Source organism: Meriones unguiculatus, chromosome 3, assembly GCF_030254825.1.
Source record: "Meriones unguiculatus strain TT.TT164.6M chromosome 3, Bangor_MerUng_6.1, whole genome shotgun sequence".
Lineage (NCBI taxonomy): Eukaryota > Metazoa > Chordata > Mammalia > Rodentia > Muridae > Meriones > Meriones unguiculatus.
The window spans coordinates 68,276,414-68,297,409 of record NC_083351.1 but is presented as its reverse complement, the minus strand read 5'-3'; the positions used below and the strand labels follow the sequence as shown (position 1 = coordinate 68,297,409).

The window sequence follows — 20,996 nt, the reverse complement described above, 5'->3', positions numbered from 1 at the left end:
GATTCAAAGATTCTGTTCGAGAGACCTGGTGGCAAATGGATGTTGTTGAAGGTGAGGGCCAGCTTTTAATCTGAGAGGCACTTTTCTAGACTGACTGACTGCATAGTCTATGAACCTTGGGCTACTAGATTAAAATCAAGGAGTGGAGGCTCAGCTGCGGCACCAAGTGACCTTTAGCAGTTAATTTTTCTACTCTCCTCATTTATTGGTGGGGATTAAAATGTCCCATAAAACTGTTGTCATCTAAAAGATGATGCAGGATTTAATGTCCAGAAAGCTGCACGGTATCATGTGGATGCAATTTTATTACGAACACGTGAGTATCAAGCAGCACATTATTGTAATGACTTTCTCCTTGATTCCTGTGTGCACGTGCTCTTATCTGTGCCCAGGGGTGGGGAATGACAATGATAGTATAAAAATGGAGGAACAGTGGGCATTTCACAACGGGAGGAAATTCTGCAACCCATCCTGTGTGTTGTTTATATTCTCACCTTCCTCTAAACATTTCTGTTCAGAGAAGACTGATTCTCACTTTAACTCCCTTTCTCCCCATCCAGGTGGCATGTGATGTGACTGGCCCGGCTTCCATGTGGAACAGAGGACGGTAAAGGACTCAGGCTCAATAAAGAGGTAACTGTGTAAAGTGTGTGGGGAAATCATTTCAACAGGCAGAGAGAAGATGGAATGGGCTTCAGCGTGTGTGTGTGTGTGTGTGTGTGTGTGAGTGTGTGTGGCATGGTGTCTGGGTTTGGTTTTCTTCCAGTACCCTGCAGAATCAGGTTAGTGTGTGATCTACTGTTCTCCACACATATGTCCATCTATTCCAGTTTTCAGTGATAGGAAAGATCCCTTTCTTGTAGCTCAGTTTATTGGGGGCTAACAAGTTGGAGAAACAGTACTGTTTGAGATACAGGAGACTGGAATCCAGGCCACGCACAAGATATTCAAATACTCTCCCACCAAGATAGGTCCCCAGCCATTGGCTTTTCTGAAACATCTCTCACTTTATGACCTAGGTGCCCACAGACTTGTGATCTCTTGCCTCTTCTTCCTGAGCACTGGGATTACCAGTATATGTTACAAGAAGATGCAAGAAAAACAGTTCTTAACAGAACCTCAGCTTCTAACACTACCTAGTGATGTTATTTTAGAGGGGTTGGGAAATTGAAATTGGAGATTAGGTACTTATTATCTCAGGTAAAATAACATTGTGTTTATATTATAATCCATAATTTAAAGGTAAGACAATTGAGTTTCAGGAAATCTCAGTGACTGCTTAAGATATGCAGAGTGAGTAGAAAATCTGATATCCAGCACAGGCTCATTAATCTTCAAATCCCATGCTTTTTCTGATACTTTAATCAAGCTGGAGACATCTAGACAGTCATTTAGTGATGTAATACTGAGTTACTCTTCAAGAAGAATGATTTGCTTCTATTTAAATGTTGCATTTAATGGTTTCAGACTGAAGGAGTGCTTCCAGATGTGTGTAAGTCACCCTCAGCCCATGGCTGAGAAGAGTGTATATGAAAGGATTTTATCTAGAAAGGGAGAGCCCACGAGAGACTACAAGGAGGAGACTGGGTCTCCTTTCTCTCTCTAGAGTCTATGGTCGGATTAAATCCTTTTAGGCATTTGATGGGGAGTTGGAAGGTACTCAGTTAACAGAGCCTTGATGGGTAACCAGGACTCTGCTATTCACTTATAAATGCACACCTGGAAATCTTCGAGGAGGCAGGAGATATGAGAAAAACAATAAGACCGTCAGTGGGATGTTTGCCATGGCAAGTTATTACACAAAATGGTCAATGAGTCCTCTCATTTTTTCCTCATAGCCTTAACATTATGTCAATTGACATGTCCTGTGCACTGTCCAGGGTTCTTCATTGGGATACATTTGGACTACAGGGAAGCATGGGAGAAGTCATGTTTTGAATTAAATATGAAAAAGTTTTTTTTTTAAATTTTACATGCTTGAGCAGGTTTTTGTTGGTGTCTCAAGTTTCTCATCTTGAGGTAAAATAGTATCCACTTCAGAGACAGTATGAGCGAGAAATGAAGAATGTATTTGAGTCATTTAGAATAATATAGGCTATAAAAAGCCCTTTATCAGTGTTGATTGTTTTGTTTTGTTTTGAGACAGAGTTTTCTGTGTAGCCTTGGCTATCCTGGAATTCACTCTGTAGACCAGGCTATCCTCAAACTTATAGAAATTTGCCTGCTTCTGCCTTCAGAATGCTGGGATTAAAGGTGTGTGCCACCACCTCCTGGCTATCAGTGTTGAATTCTAATGGCGTCTCGATTACAGTATACAAAAGCTGTGCAAGGAATCTCATCGTGTAGAGAAGTGAGCTATCCCTATATTTTCTATGGTGGGAAATGGAGAATAGCTGAGGGGCTAATGCTTGACGTAGACACGGAACTCTGAGAACCACTCAGGGATGGTGGCTGAAAGAGTGGAGAAACTGTCTATGCTCTTACATATTCCTTACATTTAAAGATCTTCATAGCTCCTGGTGAGCCATGTTTTCATGACATCTCTATGGTCAAATCAATGCTATGTCACTGAGCAGTAAACTGTCATCCTAATGCTTGTACCTCAGACTTGCCTGAGTTGTCCTTTTAAAATCAAGGACTTGGAGCTAAATTTTCTATATCTTAGTATTACTATCATTAGGTAAAGTCACACATGGCAATGTTTAGTGTAGGCCTTGTGTGAAACAGTTCTCTCTCTCTCTTTCTCTCTCTTTTGCTGTGTTTAGAATCCTAAGTTGTGCTTTAAGGAGAAGGTTACACAGGTTGAAGAAGCCCACGTCTTGGCAGAGCATCAGCCTCATAGTATCTGACACTTTGGGTATATATGAAACACCGTATTCTACCTGCATTGGATTATTTCATATCTTGTTGACTAGGTACCACTTTGATCTTCATTTACGTTAAGGAAACAGACTTACTTATCTGAGCTCCTGCTTTAGCAAGCAGACCTGGGCTTTGAACTCAGATTTAGATCTTTTTTTACTCATTAGCAGCACAAACCCTACCTCCTTCCTGAGTCTTGGCTTCCTCATCTATCATAAAAAGGATCTATATTTGTATAGTGCTCCTGGGATAGTATTCTGGCCTTCATTCCACACCCCAGTAATTGTGTTCCATGTGGAATGAATTCACATGGAACATCCAGAGTACAGTGTATATTTCACAGTAAAGTAGAATACTCTTGAAGGATGAGAGTGGTCATGGCCCAAGGGACCACTGTGGAGGAAAACACAGTGTGAGAGAGGGTGATGGTCAGAGAGACCATTGTGTAGGGCACACTCAGCAGAGAGGAGAGTGGCCAGTGGTCAAAGGGATCATCCTGTGGGTCTTTGTGTTTATGAAGTTTACATGCTATTTCCTGAAGACTTTGGAATACAAAGCTCATTAGCTGTTGATGCTTTAGTTCTATGATGTCCAAAATATCTGGTGGCTTCCAAAGGCTGATGCCTGACAAGATTTTTATGATCACTGACGAAATGAGAAAACTAAAGATAATAAGCTGAATTTATCAAAAAGACAAAATGATTCTATTTCAATTGTCCTGGGCTGTTATGATATGACCGGCATGAGAGGTGGTGATGTTTGTTTGTTCAGGTTGTAGGCACAGCTCATAATCATGCCTTTTGTCTCAATTATTTCCTGACTCCTTAGTGGTCCCTACAAGCAGGAGGTCTGAGAAAGGAGAGATTAAATAGGGCGTTAAAAATTATGCTTAGTCAAAGAGCAGAATTGATATTTTAAATTTACAATATGTCACCAAGTGAGATCTTTATAAAATTAAAAACAAATTACTAAAGAATGAAATTTTAAAAATAGGGTTAAAAATAAAATCCACACATTTAAAAATCATTAAGGTCAATCGACATCAAATTACTCACACGTATTATCATAAAAGTCTCCCTACACATCTTTGATTTTTGTTCTTGTTTCCTTGAGGACTGGTAACCCAGGTTTATGAGTTACACATGAGGCAGTCCTTGTTAGGACTCTGCCCTAACAAGAGGAAACATACTCAGTGATAAAGGAAAGTTCTGTAGCTGGAGTTCCTAGATATAAACCAGAGAACTCAGTGAACTTGGATATTTTGACTAATGATATAACAGTAAGCATAATGATTATTATTAGATTAGATTAGATTATTATTAGACTTCCAATAAGTATTAACAACCTTTCAATGTTATCTTGACCATATAAAGTAATATAATCTCTTGGACCAAAGTCACAAGTCATGATTTAACACTACTGTGTTTTGCAGCCAAAATTTGTATGGAAAAGAAATGCTCTATCTCTGTTAGAAATTAACAAAGGCAATGTTTTCTGATGGTCTTAGCTGACTCCTGTGAAAGGGTTGTTTGAGCCTCAAAGAGGATGTGACCCACAAGTTGAGAGACATTTCCTTAGAGGAAGATTGATTACTAATTAACTAACTAACAGTTCTGATCTTGCAAATGAAAGCTGGGCTGTGATTTGCATTCAAAGGTCATTAACATTTTCCTGATTGGCCAGAAAGCAGTCACGAGCCCTTTGATTGCTTTCCGTGGATTGTTCTCTTCAGCCTTTACTGCTAGGCTGTTCTTCAGAGCCACTACGAGCAGCTGCAGCAGACAATGAGGTTTGTCTATGAACTGCATATTCCTTGTGGCTTCAGACTTGTGTGCAAGTGTGTGCGTACAGCTTGGCATGAATTTGTGCCCACCTCCTTTGGCCAAAGCGGTTTCTATAGACAAAAACAACCAACCCCCAAATTATGCAAGCACACACTTAAAATTTAGCTCATTTATCTTTTCTCTGGCTAGGTCTGTATATCATGTATGTTTATGTGTGCGTTCCTCCGGATCTATGTGTGATCTTTAGGCCTGATTATAGATAAATCTGTGTAGATGTGTGTGGTGGTGTTGAAGTGTGAAGAATAGTATGTGGCGTGAGAAAGCAGACAGAAGTTCACGTTCTGGGAAGGACTTAGAGAAGAGGAAGGGCAGTATGCTTTGGGAGTGAGAGTGCAGCTTTGCGGGACGCTCATTCTGAAAGGCTATGTGGGTAAGGAATGGTGATTAGAGAATTCATGAGTCAGGACAAGGGAGGCTCTACCACTATCCTTACAGGTTTGGTGTTTTTGTTGATCATGTACAGGCCTGTTTTAGGGAAGAAACCAAGGAGATATGACTGCATGTGTAATGAGACTGGGATGAATAGGTGAGGTAGGTGTTAGGAGAGATTTCATGTGGAATTGGAGGGCATATTTGATTGGTAATTATATCTGACGCACAATGGAAATGCCCAGGGGAAAAGGCAAAGGCAAAGGAATTGTTATTGGCTTCTTCCTGGTAAGAGTTAATAGTTACTCAGTTGTTAGAGCCTATGTAGGGAGCGGGTATCTCTTTTCTGATTGACCACAGAAGTATCATCTCCACTGCATGGAGACTCTCAGCCCTGTCCATGCTCTCCTCTAGGGCGGAAGTCACCCTGTGGCTGTGAGCATGCTACTGATATGTGAGAGATTCACTTAAAATGTAACCTGGCTCCATGTGCTTCTTGTCTCTCCTGAGGCCACTGCCCTGGACTGAGCAGCTGACCCTTTGAGTACATTAGGAGCCACGCTTTTGTTCATGCCCCACAGTCTGCTCTCTACTGGATGTATTGGTTTTGTATCAGGAGGCAGAGACAGGCGGAGCTCTGACTGAGTTCGAGGCCAGCCTGGTCTACAGAGTTGAGTTTCATGACAGATAAGGCAGAGAAACCCTGTCTTGAAAAATGGGGGGTGGGGGGAGTAAAACAAAACAGTAAACGTAAGAGCAACAAACACTGCCCTGAGATGTCTTTCTACTCCAGAAGATGAATGTTTTCTAGGCCTGTCAGTGCTGCCTCCTCACCTCCCTGGTCTCACTGGAAAGGCTGCCAGTGTGTTCCCTACACCTGTGTAAACAGTGGTTCTGGTGAGCTCGGGGGAGCTCCATGCTGTTCTGCCGTCACAGTGTAGGACAGAGAGCACTTGTGGGGAAGTCAGCAACTCAGGTGCTACAGGGAGTGGTTCTTGGTCTGCTGCTCCGGGAAAGAAGCCTGAAGGAAGTGGAAGGACACTCCCTCCAGTGTGCTGCGCTCAAGAAAGTCCGTAACCATTTCACTCCCACCGATACTCTTGATTTAAAGAGCTATTCGCTCACAATGGAGTTTTAACGAGCTAATTTCCCCCTTTCTATTCTCGAATTAGCCAGGAGATCATGGAGCAATGTGCGAAATATTGCTGAACACTTTTGTGAAATAAGCATGATTGTTGCTTCCTTATCGACTCATCCTGCTTCTTTATAAAACTTTGCACTAGAATTCTTCCTCGTTAGCAAGTGATTTTTAAAAGAACAGCTTGGATCAGACGTTGGCTTTCCTTCAGAGAAGAGAGTTATGCGGATTTTTCAAGTGAACTGACAGGCCCATTTTAATAATTTGACTGCCACATCACTTACCATTTACTTCTCCCAAAGAGCTATAACAATGTCCATAAAATGAGGCTTTGCAATTATATATTCAAAATGGAAAATTTCTGTTGGATCTACACGATTACGCGCAATTATAATTCTTATCCTTTCTGTTGGATTTCCCCTGGCCAACCTTTTTACGACATTGCAGAGCTCTCTGAGCATCTGTGCCCTTTCTCCTGCTGTGCTTTCCCAAGGGCCTTATGCAGTGTAGCCTACTGTGCTGTTTATTTGGTTTCTTGTCTCTCTTGTCTATTCACAAGGACATAAACCCCACCATGGCAGGGACTTTTATGTTTTGTTCACTGAGCATAACTGGCTCCTGGAAGAATGCCTGCACACAGTGGGAATGTAATAAATGTGGCAAACAAACGAATAAATTTCAAGTACGCTTCTCTTCCATCATTTAAAACTACAGTGTTGATAACTATGATGAATAAATTAGAGCAACTATGCACATTGGTAGCCTTCTCTCTTCAGTCATACAGAATATGCTATGGTCCCTAAATTCAGAGTGAACTGATATTTACAGGTGCTTATAAAAAAATCCCAAAGTTGCTATGGAGACAGAAATAACAGGAAATTGTTTCTCTTTGTAAGCCTGTTGTTGTCTTTACATATAAACGTTGCTCTTATCTTACCTCTTAATGTAGAAACACTTATTCTTCATAGGTACACATGATTTTCTGCCTTTGTTGCACATAACAGATCTTGGTATAAATAATATCAGTCTTTAAGGCAATGGCTTTGACTTCAGGTTGTCTGTTGACACCAGCTCTGTTACAAGGCTGGGCTTTTGACTACCACTTTATATAGTCCAGGTTAATTCATTGTGAAATGGAGAGCATAATTCCTACTGGACAGTGCTTATGAGAACCACAGAAAACCATGCTTGTAAGAAGTGCTTAGGAAGCTGCGATCTGCAGTCCAGCCCTGGCTGATGAGCCAGAGGATACATGAGAAAACCCGATCTCCCACAAAGCGTAAGCTGTTGTACCCTCTGTGCTGTGGGCACAGCAGCATAGAGAACAGAGTGGAGGTGGAAAGCTTGGTTAAGTAGCCCAAAGGGCAGAACTTGGGTCCTGGTTCCCATGTGGCAGCTAATGGGATTTGCTGAAGCTTAATTTATTCACCTTGGAGCTGTACTTCTCAGGGCTGTTATGAGGGCCACATATGAGAATTATAAAGAACTCATAGCACATTTGCCTGATCATTGTCAACTATGATTGTCATTAGCATGAAAGCTTCATTTCATGCATTAGAATTAAAGTTTCAATTGTATGCTGGCTTAACAAAAATAGTGTTCAATGAATGATGACAGATTTCCAAGCAGCAGTTCTTAAAAGCATTTTTTTTTCTTTTGAAAACACTTGACTTTACATTTTAAATTGGTCTCTTCCCATTTTTCTCGATTTTATACACTCCACCCCCATTTACAGAGAGGAATAAGAGTTTCTCTCATCACAGAACCAAGAAGTCTTTCCCTGGGCATAATATATCTAGTTTTCTTCCTAGGATGGGAAGCAATGACCATCTGGTTAGTCCAGGACCTTTAATGTAATGGGCTGAGTTTTGGGTACATGGGTGGTACTGTGGTTAAATGTGTCTTTCCTGCTGTGCCAGGGTGTATCCTGAGCACCAGCAGAAGCCTTACAGTTGTAAGAGTCTCTACTGGGCACATAGTTTAACTTCAAGAATGCCCAAGGCACCCATAGTCACACTGTGACACTCATATTTCAACTCCTATAAAAGTTTGTATGACAGCTCATCTGACAGCTTCGTCCCTAGACGTTCCCCAGTGCTCAGGAAAAGTATACTTTCCAAGTCCTTTTTATTTTTTAATTCTAAAAAAAAAAAGGTTTAAAATTGAGGTTCTGGTGACAGAACCCAGTCCTCACAATTGGCAGGCAGGCCCTCAAGTTGCCTCCTTAGTGTAATGAAAGAGTCTGTTCTTTTAAATCAATGACAGCGTCTATCTTTTCATCACAGCAGGGATATACTCACCTACTATTTCTCTAGATGTATGGTTCTCTTTAAATAACACACACACAAGCACACACACACACACACACACAGAGATGCTAAAATCAGAATAATCAGTGCGCAGATAAGTTGAGAAAGCCAGTGGACAGTGTATGGAGGAGAGGCCTGCACCATGAGATTTTACAAATGATCACACAAGCCTTCTGGCTATTCATCCTGAGTTGCTGTTATCAGAATCTAAAGGTCATTTCTTGCTTAGCTTCAAAAGACACAAAAACAAAAACTGAAACCCACATTAAAAAGAACCTGGAGACAGAGAGATAGAAGTTGGTAGAAGGAACGGACTTCTTCAAAGCCAGTCTTCTAAGCAGAGGCAATGTCTCTGCCTCAAGCCTTCACCCTGTAGGGGTAGGTAGGCTTTGGGTTAGGGTAGGGTAGGGAAATCCCAGAGCTGGATGGTCTTTCTCCACAGTGTGCGGGCTCTCATCCTGTTTTCTGAGAGTCAAAGTTGACTAGAACTGAGGGCCTCTGGTGTGTGTTATTTTCTTTGGAGACAAAAATATCATTTTCTGTAAGTGAATGTTTGTAGGTTGGTGGGGTGGGTGGCATATTACAGAATTTACAGTACCAGACTGGGGTGAAGCCAAGTGTTCCAGAACTTACCAGCATGAAAGGATTAGGGGAAGCGGTTAGAGGAATAAGACGGAGGCGGCAGGCTCCTGCTTTGTTTGTGCTACCTGTCAAAGCAGGTTAAAGTCAACTCAGATTGGCCTTTTTGCAGTATTGTATGTGGGCATCACAGTTTTAATGCTTCCCCCATGACAATAGGTATAGCATCACCCCAAACGTTATAGAGGCCACAGATGGGCTTTCAGGACTCTGAAGCAATCGGTAGCTGTTCTTGTTACTCTGCTTCTCAGGGCTTCAGGAGGGACCCACAGGTGAGAGTAGTCTAGGAGTATCATTTGGGAAATGTGTGGGTGGAAATTTACCTGGACTGGGAATTTCCTTTTCACCCCTGGCTTTCTTATACTTGAATGTTCATCCTACACTGCCATAGTGTCCCCAGCCTCTTGATATTTCATATGCTCATACCTTTATTTTTCCTTAGAACAACTCCAGTTATTCCTGCTTCTGCTTATGTCTGGTCGGAAGTTAGAATCCATCCTCCATTTCTCACACTTCCCTGTTTCTTTCTTTTCTTCCTCTTCTCCTCACCTTTAGGCTCTGTCTTTAGTCTCAGAGTCAGAAAGCATTCAAAACACTGAGGGAGAAACTTCTCTACTGCTCCAGTTCTTAATTTGAATTGTTTCCCTTTCCTGGCACTAAGAGAGACCATGGAAGCTGGTTAGCTTTGCTTCCTGTATCTGCAGTCTGACATTCAGCCAGTTTTTGGTTTGGAATCTATGTTGGCTTTATAATTTTTATGAAACCTCTAAAAGTCTCTGCTATTCTTTCCTCAGCTCACAATTTTTAGGTGAAGTTTTTCCCCCACTTTAGGATATAGTGGCTAAACCATTTCTGGTTTTGTTCCTGACCCAAGTCCTCAGATAGTCTCAGAACTTCGAGAACTTTGCTGATCAGAAGTTTCAGAGTTCCCATTCAATTTAACTTCCAGTTTTCTCAGCCTTGTTCACTTGGTTCAGATGCACCTTTTTTACCAGGCCAGTCTGATCAAGGAATGTGTCATTATCAGTATGGCAAAAGTTCTTCCCTGGCTGCTTCCTTTATTACTATCATTATCACTATCATCACCATCATTTCAGTTTATTTACTTTACATTCTAAGGGTGCCCCTCCCTTCTTTCCTCCCAGCCTCTCTTTCTCCTCTTTCCCCTCTCCCTTTCCCCCCCAGAAAAGGGAGTTTCCCATATCAGCCCTCCCCAGCACATCAAGTCACACCAGGAATGAGCATATCCTCATCCCCTGAGGACAGGCAAGGGTGCCCTGCCTTGGGTAAGTGATCTAAAAGCAGGCAATAGAGTCCATGTTAGAAATAGCCACCTCCACCCTCTTGCCAGGCGACCCATATGAAGACCAAGCTGTCCACCAGCTGTTCAGGGGGTCTAGACCATGCATGCTCCTTAGTTGATGTTTCAGTCTCTGTAAGCCTTCATGGGTCTGGGTTAGTTGTCTCTGTTGGTTTTCTTGTGAGGTCCTGTCCCCTACAGGTCCTTCCATCTTTCTCCCAACACTTCCACAGGACCTCCAGAGCTCCTCCCCATTGTTGGCCTCAAGTCCCAGCATTTGTCTCAATCTGCTGCTGGCTGGAGCCTCCCAGAAGAGAGTCAAGTTAGACCCCTGTCTGCAAGCATAGCAGTGCATCATTAATGGTGTCAAGGACTGGCTCTCTATTGTGGGGTGGGTGTCAGGTCAGGCCAAATATTAGTTGGACATTTTCTCAATCTTTGTTCCCTCTTTATCCATGTACTTCTTGTAGGCAGGGTGATTTTTGAATCAAAGGCTTTTTTTGGTGGGTTGTTGTTCTCCTCCTTCCACTAGTCCTACCTGGCTAGGAGATACTCTCATGCCTCATGAATCTTAGCTAGAGTCACACCCATATCCTACCAAGAGCAGACCCTGTCACAGGCCTTCAGCTTGACAAAGAGATGCCTCCTCTCATTTCCCTTCTTGTTCCCAGCCCTCTCACCCCACCCTGTTCTTCCCACTTCTGATCACCCCCCTGATTTCCCTCCCCATTCCATCTCCTTCCCAATTCCCTCTCTTCATCCACTTCTGCTGTCTATTTTATTTCCCCTTCTGAGAAACATTCCGGCACCCTCCCTTGGGACCTCCTTGTTACTTCTTGTCTTCTCCTTTGAAATACCTCTTCCTGCAATAGCAACTCAGGGGATCTTAATGAACACTGAACCATTGGTTTTGTTTTCTTTCCTGGGTGAATGGCCTTAGCTACTAGTTATTTCCAAGTTAAATCATCTCTTCTTCCAAAAGCCAAGCGTATCTTCTTGGCTTTTCAAATTAATATTATAATTCTTATTGCTTCATGTACTCAGAGCCTCCTTGTGGATGGATAGTTGTTCTTATGATGAAAAACCATCTGTATATACTTTGATTCTCAAATATACAATTGCACTTTTGGGACAAATTGTCACAAATGGAACTCCTGGGCTCTAACTTTAAATTTTTACCAAGATAACATGGAACCCATGGAGTGTACATCTGTGAAAATGTTCTTTCATAGTATCTGACATAGCAGTGAAAACACAGCCTCCCACATCACAGCTGTAAACAGTCCCCCAAGAGAAAGGGCCATGGCTACTTCAAATGTCATTCTAACACCTCTTCCCCTACAGAGAACACAGGAGCACCTGTGCCTTATTAGTTAGTTTAATTATAATAAGTATGAAATATTATTAACCTTTGTGGGATTCTGTAAGAGAGATAACTACTGTAGACTGTCTTACAAAGCCTGCGCTAATGCGAGGTCTTGTAGATAATAGCTGGGAACACTAGAGTTAGGGTACTTCATCCTAGAAAAGCACAAGGTACTCCTTGTCAGAGAGGTCCTTCAGCTCCACCTCCTTTTGAGTAGTGGGAGTCAATTATGCTTACTGTGCTCTCTTACCAGTAGATGAGAAGTAAATCCTCTTTTCCTCTAATCTCTGGGCAAAGAACCGTGGAATGCTTCTGGCTGGTGAGAGGGTACACGAGTTCACATTGATAGACTAGAGAACAGAGATATAGAAATTAACCTTATATATCAAGGTCTGGGCAAAGAAGGTAGGACACGTTCTATTTGAGTAAGCAGGCATAGTTTACAAGCCAACCTAAAAAGCAGTGGATGGGTTGAGGAGGGCCTTGAGTGAGCAAGACTGGGGTTCATGGGTCTTCTTCACTGTCTGTCTCAGATAATAAGGTAATATAGCACTTAAAAGATAAGAAGGTCACAGGAGAGCATCCTGATAAGAACAGAACTTCACAGTGTCCATCGTTGCTTCCACTCAAATCCCTCGTGGCAATCACTTCCTCAACACCACCATTTCTTATTACCGTCACACTGGGTATTAGGTTGTATCAAAGGAAAGATGTATATACTATCAAATCATAGCAAGAAGTAAATGTGTAATTTTTGTATTTTTAAAATAACAATTCCTGGGGGCTTGAGAGATGGCTCAGCAGTTAAGAGTAATTGTTGCTCTTGCAAAGGACCTGGGTTGAACTTCCAGCGCCCATATGGTGGCTTACAAACAATTATCTGTAACTGGTTCCGGGAGATCTGCAACTGCAGCCCTCTTCTGACTTTTACAGGTCCCAGACACACATGCAATGCACAAAAATGCATCCAAGCAAAACAGTCACATGTAGAAAATAAAATAAACCTAAGATAAATTAAAATACCAAATCTTCAAGGGCTCCTTGGGGAACCACCTTAGGAAGTGAGTTTTATGCAAGCCGATGCCTGAAGCACTGGAATTCTAAATTCCTGGGTCTGAGTTGCATCAGCTCTCATCTACACTATTGTTCCTAAACAGCACACCAATCAGAGAGAAGAGAGGTTTCCTGTAGATACATGATTACAGACCAGGGCAGGGAAAGTGCAGAAGGAACCCAATGACCAATTTTACCCAATATTCTATTGTGCCAGGAAAGAAGAACACTACGAAAGGTTGTTAGGGGTATGGCAACTTGAAGAAACTCCTTCTAGGGAAAGATAGGAAAACATGCGAATTAATGTTATCAATGGATTAGTAAGAATTAAGTGTGCTCAAATACACCTACTTGTACAAATGATTACAAACAGATTAAATTCAGTCTCCTTTGGAAGATACCAGGAAAATAGGCATTTTGACAAGTAGTAAATAAAGGAGTTAAATGTTCGACTCAGCATCCCTTTGGGAGCTGCATGCTTATGAACTGAATAGGAGATAAGGTAATATTTCTGTCTATAGAAAGATTTCCTCTAACAATTAAAGGATTAAAGAATCACAGTATTGCTATTTCATAATTCTGAACAGGATAACATATCTTGGAAATGCCAATGGCTGCTAACACTACAAGAAAAAAAAAACCTGGAGTTTAGATTTCCTGGTGAAGATGCCCTACATTTCTACTCCTTTCCTGCTAAAACCATCAGAACTAAATCTGAGAAAATTCTGAATCCTGTTAATTAACCTGAAATTTAAGAGAAACCTGCTAGCATGATGACAATGCAATTAATGACATCCAAGCTCTGTGGAGTGTCAATAGAACAGGGTTTTTTTTTATTAAAAGTGACTTAGGTATAAACTAATTATAATATATACATCTTACTTTCATCTTTATTAGACCCAACATTTCTTAAAGTTTATTTTTAAAAATTATAAAAGTAATTTGAAAAGTTTATAAAAGGTGGATTTCAACATTGGTTAGGTATCTGGTAACAATAAGGAATTACTGTAAAAAAATTTAGATGACATGGTATTTTTTTTTCTTTTTTGCTGGTTGTTTTGTAAAGTTTCTTGTGCTTGAAAATAAGTTTTAATATTTTCAAATTAAGATGTGTGAAATTCGAGATTTGCCTCATACAATGCAGAATCAGGGCAACAGCCAAGTAGGAATACAGGTAAAATGAAATTTTCAGTGGCTTGTTGTTTTTGAAATTTTAGGTGGAAGATTTTGCAGACTTTTGAGCGTCGGGATTAAAAATGTACTAGCTCTAATTAAACACGTTTTAAGTGTAAAACTATTTTCTCCCTTTTCAGATGGCGAGAGGAAGGTTTAAAAAGTTCAGCAAGTTGGAGCTCGTGCTCATTGTTCTGCTGCTGATACTGTTCATCATTGCTGTGGTTCTAATTGTGCTCTTAGCCACCTCTACGGAACCAAATGGTAACAAGTGACTCTGAATCCCCATACCAGAGCAAAACCACCGCCAATGGTAGAGAAGTCCTGCTTTTATGTTGCTTCGTGTATGTGTGAGTGTGGATGGGCACGCATGTATGTATGTAGTATGTATCTTACTGAATATCTATGAACCATGGCAGGTCAGTAGACAGGTGGTTTAAATTCTAAAACTGTCTACTCCATGTTTAACTAGTGCGTTGAATCCATCCTTACAGTCTCAGAAATATAATTGCTAAATGTTACAGAAATAAATATAGTTCTGTTAATATTGGTAATGAACAATATGCTCTGGAAAAGGAAATATGTGTAAATATTTACTGTATATAAACTCGACTATTTAAGGTCCAAAATTGGTTCTTAATAACCTATTCATGTTATTTTTATTGAAGGTTTTTTTTTTTTTTTTGAGCTAATATATCTCAAAATAAGGGTGAGAAGGTGCTGAATGGCCAAGGCTTTCCCAACTGCTTCCCACAGGAATCACTTCTTGTGGGAGCCAGGCAATGAAAGGTCAACCTACAACTACAACCAAAACATTTTTGTCCCTTCTACTCAACCCTTAGGTACATCAACTTCTGCTTTTTGCAGAAAATAAAATTAGGGTCTTAAAGATCATTTAACCTTTAAAATTCTATAATCCTGAAGAGGGAGCTAAAGTATTATGCAGAAGCTGGTACAAATACGTCACTTTTGAATTGGGAACCTCATTGCAAAAACAAAAACAAAACAAAACAAACAAACAAAAATAAAAACCAAAACACAAAACAAAACGATTAGAAGTAATATTTTCTTGATATAATTCCCTGTTTGTTTATTAAAGCCATATCTTACATAAAGCTTCTTCCCTATTTCAGAGTGCAATGTTATGGTTTACTGATCTTTAAATTAGAAATCAAAGTTTTGTAGCCCAGGGGAAGTTTCTAGACTTGTGGACTCCTTTTTGTTTTTTTGTCACTTGGAAATTTAGATTTACAAAAGAATGCCGCCACTTGGAAGTGCTTAAAGGTTTGCCCGAGAAAGCAGAATTGAGGTTGCTGTGTTTAAGATGGCACTTTTACTGTATGTCCTCTGTGTATTCCTCCAGCAGTTGTCCACAGACTCTTCTCTAAGGACTGGAGAGTGAGCGTTAGATTGTCAGGGTTGGTGAGATGATGCTTCGCTATCTAAGGGCACTTGCTGCCAGGTCTAATGATCTGAGGTCAGTCTCTGGAATCCACATTACGGAAAGAGAGAAGTGACTCATGAAGGCTGTACTCTGACCTTCAGTCTCTAGATTGTAGGAGGCCCTCAGTTTCTGTTATCATGTGTACTATTGCCATTGCAGCATAAAGTAGCTATCAAGAAATGAGTGTATTTTGTATTCCAGTAATACTTCATTTTTAGAGACAGGTTTGACCTGAGTTGACTGGCAGAGTGTGGTTTACTAAGCTGGCCTAAAGTAAAGTTGGTGTTTAGCTTTACAAGCTTTCAATGGTGGGGCTTTCCTCTACTATGTATCATATTGCAGGGGAACTGCAAAGAAGAAGACAATGTTGGTACACATGGGTAAATACAGCTAGCAAGAACGAAGCACGGTGTTACGAAGTAAAAATGCAGAATTTTAAACACACAGAGCTGAGCACGGCCAGGAGAGGAGTTGACAGAGTTGGGAGAGTGAGAAACGTGGTTCTGTTGAATTGACCTAAATCCTGGGGCCATAACTTTAACTGCTGTTTTGTCTACTTTTGTGATATGGTAGCCCTAGACCCTGACACAACTGGCACTCCAGACACTACAATCACCAGGACCACTCCTAACTCTCCCAGTTGCCCAGTGCTAAGTGAGCTGGAAAGGATAAATTGCATCCCTGAGCAGTCACCGAGCAAGGTTTGTGCCACGCATCTTGTTTTCATTTACGAATTCATGTCACGGTGAAATTTTCTCTCTTCTTTCTGTCGTCTTCCTTTTCTGTGTTCTTCTCCTTCTCTTTCTCCCCACCTCTTTTTTCTCCTCCTCTTGTTTCTTCCTATTGTTTCCCCTTCCCCCCATTTCACAGAAAGTTGTGTGTAAGGCAGCATTGGTAGCTCACATAAATAAAGCCTGAATCCCTGTCTGTAGGGTCATGTAGCATCAAAGGAGAAGGAACTAGAACATATCATTGGGTTGCCAGCTTTAGCAAGTCATATCAGAATTTCAGATAAACAATGACCATATTTTTAGTCTAAGTATGTTCCATGGAAGGTTTTAGACTTAGCAAAAGTGATTTTTTTTTTCATGTGGCCACACTTGATTGCAGTCCTTAAGTCTTTCACTGCCTCTATTCTCCCTGGCATCACATTTCAAAAGGTTATCTGGTATCTATAATAAAAAAAAAGAATTGTGCACATGCACAAAGCATGATCTAGCATAAGGACAAAGTTCCATGAATTATACTTTAGAAGGAAGGAGGTAATTAATGCCAAAGTGAAGAACTTGCTGGGACATGGCAGTTTAGTCCAGTGTTTCTAGATAACTAGCTTCCGCATACCCGAGAGTATCATGATAACAAAGTCATTGTACATGACCTGCTGTTCACATTTAGAGAACCAAAACATGTGAGTGAAAACAGAGTTCAATGTTCTGAGTGAAATCCGCTCACGTGAAACAACAGATGAGCATTAAATACACAGTTTATGGCTGCTGCATGTGTTTCTTGGACAAGTGTGGCAGCCACTCTGTTCTTGCCATGCTGGAGTGATCTATGATGTTCTAGAGCAGTGACCTTCTAATGCTGTGACCCTTTAATATAGCTCCTCATGCTGTGGTGACCCCAGCCATAAAATTATTTTTGTGGCTACTTTATAACTGTGATTTTGCTACGGTTATGAATCATAATGTAAATATAGGATGTGCAGGATATCAGATATGTGGTCTCTGTGAAAAGGTTGTCTGACTCCTCAAGGGGTCGCCATCCATGGGTTGAAAACCATTGACCCCTTGCTCCCAGGCCCTGGTGGATTACTGCTAACAGGAGGATGGGGTGCAATGGAGGTGGGTGTGTAGTGGGAGAGAGAGGCATCACAATGGTCCTTTTGCTTATCTTATGAAATGTGCAAAGGTAAATGATGAAAACCAGAAAGATATCTGAAAAATGCAATACCAGTCAGAAATCACGAGCCTTCAAATATCCAGGTGTGTGGTGTTTTATGGCTCAACTTTTGGTAGCCATCGTCCTCCCTTCCCAGGAGCAGGTTATTCTTGCACAGATCATGTAAACAGGAATATGACTGGCATGTGTCACTGTAGAGGCAAAGAGACCAGTGGGATCAGAAAGTCAGAAGGGAAATTGCAGGACTCAGAAGGGAAGGCTGGTGTGAATGTGGTATGCTATAACTGGCAGCGTGCACTGGGGCTGAGGAAAAGTGGATAACAGGAACAAAAGGAGGAGAATGAGAGACTTAGGGAAAGGCAGAAGAACACAGAAGGGAGGAAGAAAGGAAAGTACCTTCACTATGGGGCCAAAGCTAAATTAAGAAAGAATTTGATGGACATGGAGAAGGAATGGAAAGTGCAGCAAACACTTTGACAATTGAATCATTACCAGAGCCCCATGCAACTGCAGGTGAATTGAAGGTGGATATAGCGGATTGATTAAAGCTGCATGGAGTGGGGGTAGGGGTTAGATTGTTGAACTGAACCCTTCTGTACAGCCAAGAGAAGGGAAGAGTGTCTAACGGAAGACTGTTAAGGCATCAAGTTAGGTCAGAGCTTGATGGTTGAGGATTGTCAATATGCTGCTTGATTGTAGAATAGGCAGTATGGTTTAGATGTGTTTTACTGAAAAAACACACATGTGTATATACATATATACATACACACACACACACACGGGTTTGTAGAAAGCTAATTCAAATAAAATAATTTGTTACTACCTCATTTTTTTAGGAAGTAAGATTTTAGGCAGCTCCTAGAAACACATCTTCTTAACCATGCTGCTCTTCCAGCATTTCATCTTGTTACAGGGTGTTGCTGAGCCTCAAATATAGTCACTGCCAACGTAATGTTTGTATCTGTTGTTTTACTACTTTATTATAACACTTTCCAATCAATGTGTAGTTCAGAAAGGGGCCTAACATGATGTAGCCATCTGAATTACCTCGTGATCTTTATGGTCATCTATTGTCTTGCTTCTCTTTTGTTCAGTTAGAGGGAAATTCTGCCACTTTAAGTAGTTTGTTTTTGTATGTGTTCAAGGATCATACAGAGGTGGGTAGGAAGGGGTGATGAACCCACAAGAAAGACTAAGCAGAAGGGTCCATTGCTGAGTCTATTGCTGTATAATTTTATTCCTCTCATCTCTTCTGCCTTAGAAAAACGAGAAAACTAACACTATAAATGTCTCCATAGATTATTTCTGGTTGTAGATATAATTGTTTCTTGTTAATTTTAAAAATGTGTTTCTAAGATTTATTTCATGTGTATAGCATTGTTTTGTTTCGTCTTGTTTTCTGCATGTATGTGTGTGTGTCATGTGCATGCCTGATGCCATAAGAGGTCAAAAGACAGCATTGGATCCCCTGGAACTAGAGTTGAAGACAGTTGTTAGCCACCATGTGGGTGCTAGGGACTGAAGGGGTCCTCTCCTTTAACCACTTAACCATCCTTCTCCCTCAGCCCCTTGTTTCTTACCCCTAATGGAAGGTGTGGTGCAGGATCTATATTTAGGACTGGAGATTCAATGGAGATGGCATTGTATCTTTTAGGAGACTTTTTAAGATCTGTTTTCTTTTTTACTTATTGATTTTGTTAAATGTATAAACACACACATATATATATATTCTTATTTTATATTTTATTTTTTTAACAGACTGGATTCTTAGAGTTTTCTTTAAAGAGTTATTTATTCGTTGAGAATTTCATAAGGTATACAACATAATCTTTTTTTTTGTTGTTGTTAAGTTTACTTAAAGGATTAGAGCTGATTAGAAAGACATTTATGGTAGTCAACATAAAAATGATAGCTTTGGTTATACTTAGAACATGCAACTTACTACTGGGGTAATTATGAGTACAAACTCTCCAAAATGAAGCTAACGAGGGGAGGGAAGGGGACGGGGGCAGGGGCTAAAACAGTAGGCAACCTTGAGAGCTATATATAGTTTCTCTTCCCCCAACTCCTCCCAGATTCTCCACACTTCCTCTCTCACCCAAATCCACACAATTTCTTTCTCTCTTATTAGCATACAAAAAGGCATCTAAAAATATTAATATAAAATTATATAAAATAAAAACAAACAAACCAAAATAGGTCAAAACAAAACAAAAAACAAGCAGAAAAAAAAAAAAAAAGAGCCAAAGAGAACGTTTGGAAACGTGTAGATGCAGATACACACATGTTCACATACATAGAAATCTCATAAAAGCAAAAACTCAGAAACTGTATTCATCTCTATCTATCTATCTATCTATCTATCTATCTATCTATCTATCTATCCATCCTGCCCTTAAGAGTGGTTTTTATACCTAGTAAAACTCAATTTAAAACAGCTTCTGGGTTTAGGATGGGGCTTCTGTCTACTTCCCCTCTTAGCACTGGAAGCCCATCAGGCCCAGACCTGTGCAGGTCCTGTGCATGTTGCCACAGTCTCTGAGTTCACACATGCATTGTCCTGCTGGGTTTAGGAGGGCTTGTTTCCTTGGTGTTCTCCATCGCTCTGGCTCTTACACTCTTTCTGCTTCTTCAGGGTTCCCTGAGCCCTGAGTGGAGGAAATTGACAAAGACATATCACTTAGGGCCGAGCATTCCAAATATCTCGCACTCTCTGAACCTTGTCTAGCCCTGTGTCTCTGTGATTATTCCCATTTACTGCAGGAGAAAGTGATCTGATGACGGATGAGCAAGATACTCAAGAGATTAGCAGAATGTCACAATGAGTCATTTTACAGCTACATTCCTTTATCAATGCCTTTCCATGTCCAGCACTACTGCTAACCCTCCAGGGACCTGCTCAAATCTCTTCTGAATTCAATTTCTTCTCTCAGTCTACTTTCACATGCACTAAAACTGCTCCCTGCACATGCCCAACCCTGCTACTTCTAACAGTTCTGTTTGTACAGAAGGTCAAGTTTAAAATTTTGTCCTATTATTGCAGACTGTTTAACCTTCTCACACTTCTGTAATCATGCACGGATTTTTTTAAAATTTTATTAATTACACTTTATTTATTTTGTATCCCCTCATAAGCCCCTCCCTCCTCCCCTCCCAATCCCACCTTCCCTCTTCCTTCTTCACGCATGCCCCTTTCCAAGTCCACTGATAGGGGAGGTCCCCCTCTCCTTCCTTCTGATCTTAGTCTATCAGATCACATCAGGAGTGGCTGCATTGTCATCTTCTGTGGCTTGGTAAGGCTGCTCCCCTTCAGGGGGAGGTGATCAAAGAGCAGGCCAATCAGTTCATGTCAGAGACAGTCCCTCTTCCCTTACTATGCAATCCACTTGGACACTAAACTGCCATGGGCTACATCTGTGCAGGGGTTCTAGGTTATCTCCATGAATAGTCCTTGGTTGGAGTATGAGTCTCTGGGAAGACCCCTGTGTTCAAATTATCTGGTTCTGTTGCTCTCCTTGTGGAGTTCCTGTCCTCTCCAGATCTTACTATTTCCCACTTTTTACATAAGATTCCATGTACTCTCCCAACAGTTGGCCA

The 20,996-nt window shown here is 40.9% G+C and overlaps 1 protein-coding gene across 4 annotated transcripts in view; it reads left to right on the top strand.

Annotated features, from left to right (window-relative positions):
- Window positions 1-450: 450 nt before the first annotated feature.
- The window catches only part of Mgam (maltase-glucoamylase), a 132,705-nt gene continuing 112,159 nt past the window's right edge, over window positions 451-20,996 (top strand). Inside the window, exons 1-4 of one of the 4 annotated variants that reach the window (XM_060380124.1) lie at window positions 451-473; window positions 561-633; window positions 14,194-14,317; window positions 16,071-16,198. In XM_060380124.1, coding sequence (XP_060236107.1) covers window positions 14,194-14,317; window positions 16,071-16,198 — 252 coding nt within the window. In that variant the 5' untranslated portion in view covers window positions 451-473; window positions 561-633. Of the gene's footprint in view, window positions 634-4,586; window positions 4,652-14,193; window positions 14,367-16,070; window positions 16,199-20,996 lie in introns of those variants that run through there. The other 3 variants (XM_060380128.1, XM_060380125.1, XM_060380126.1) reach the window with 3 other exon arrangements.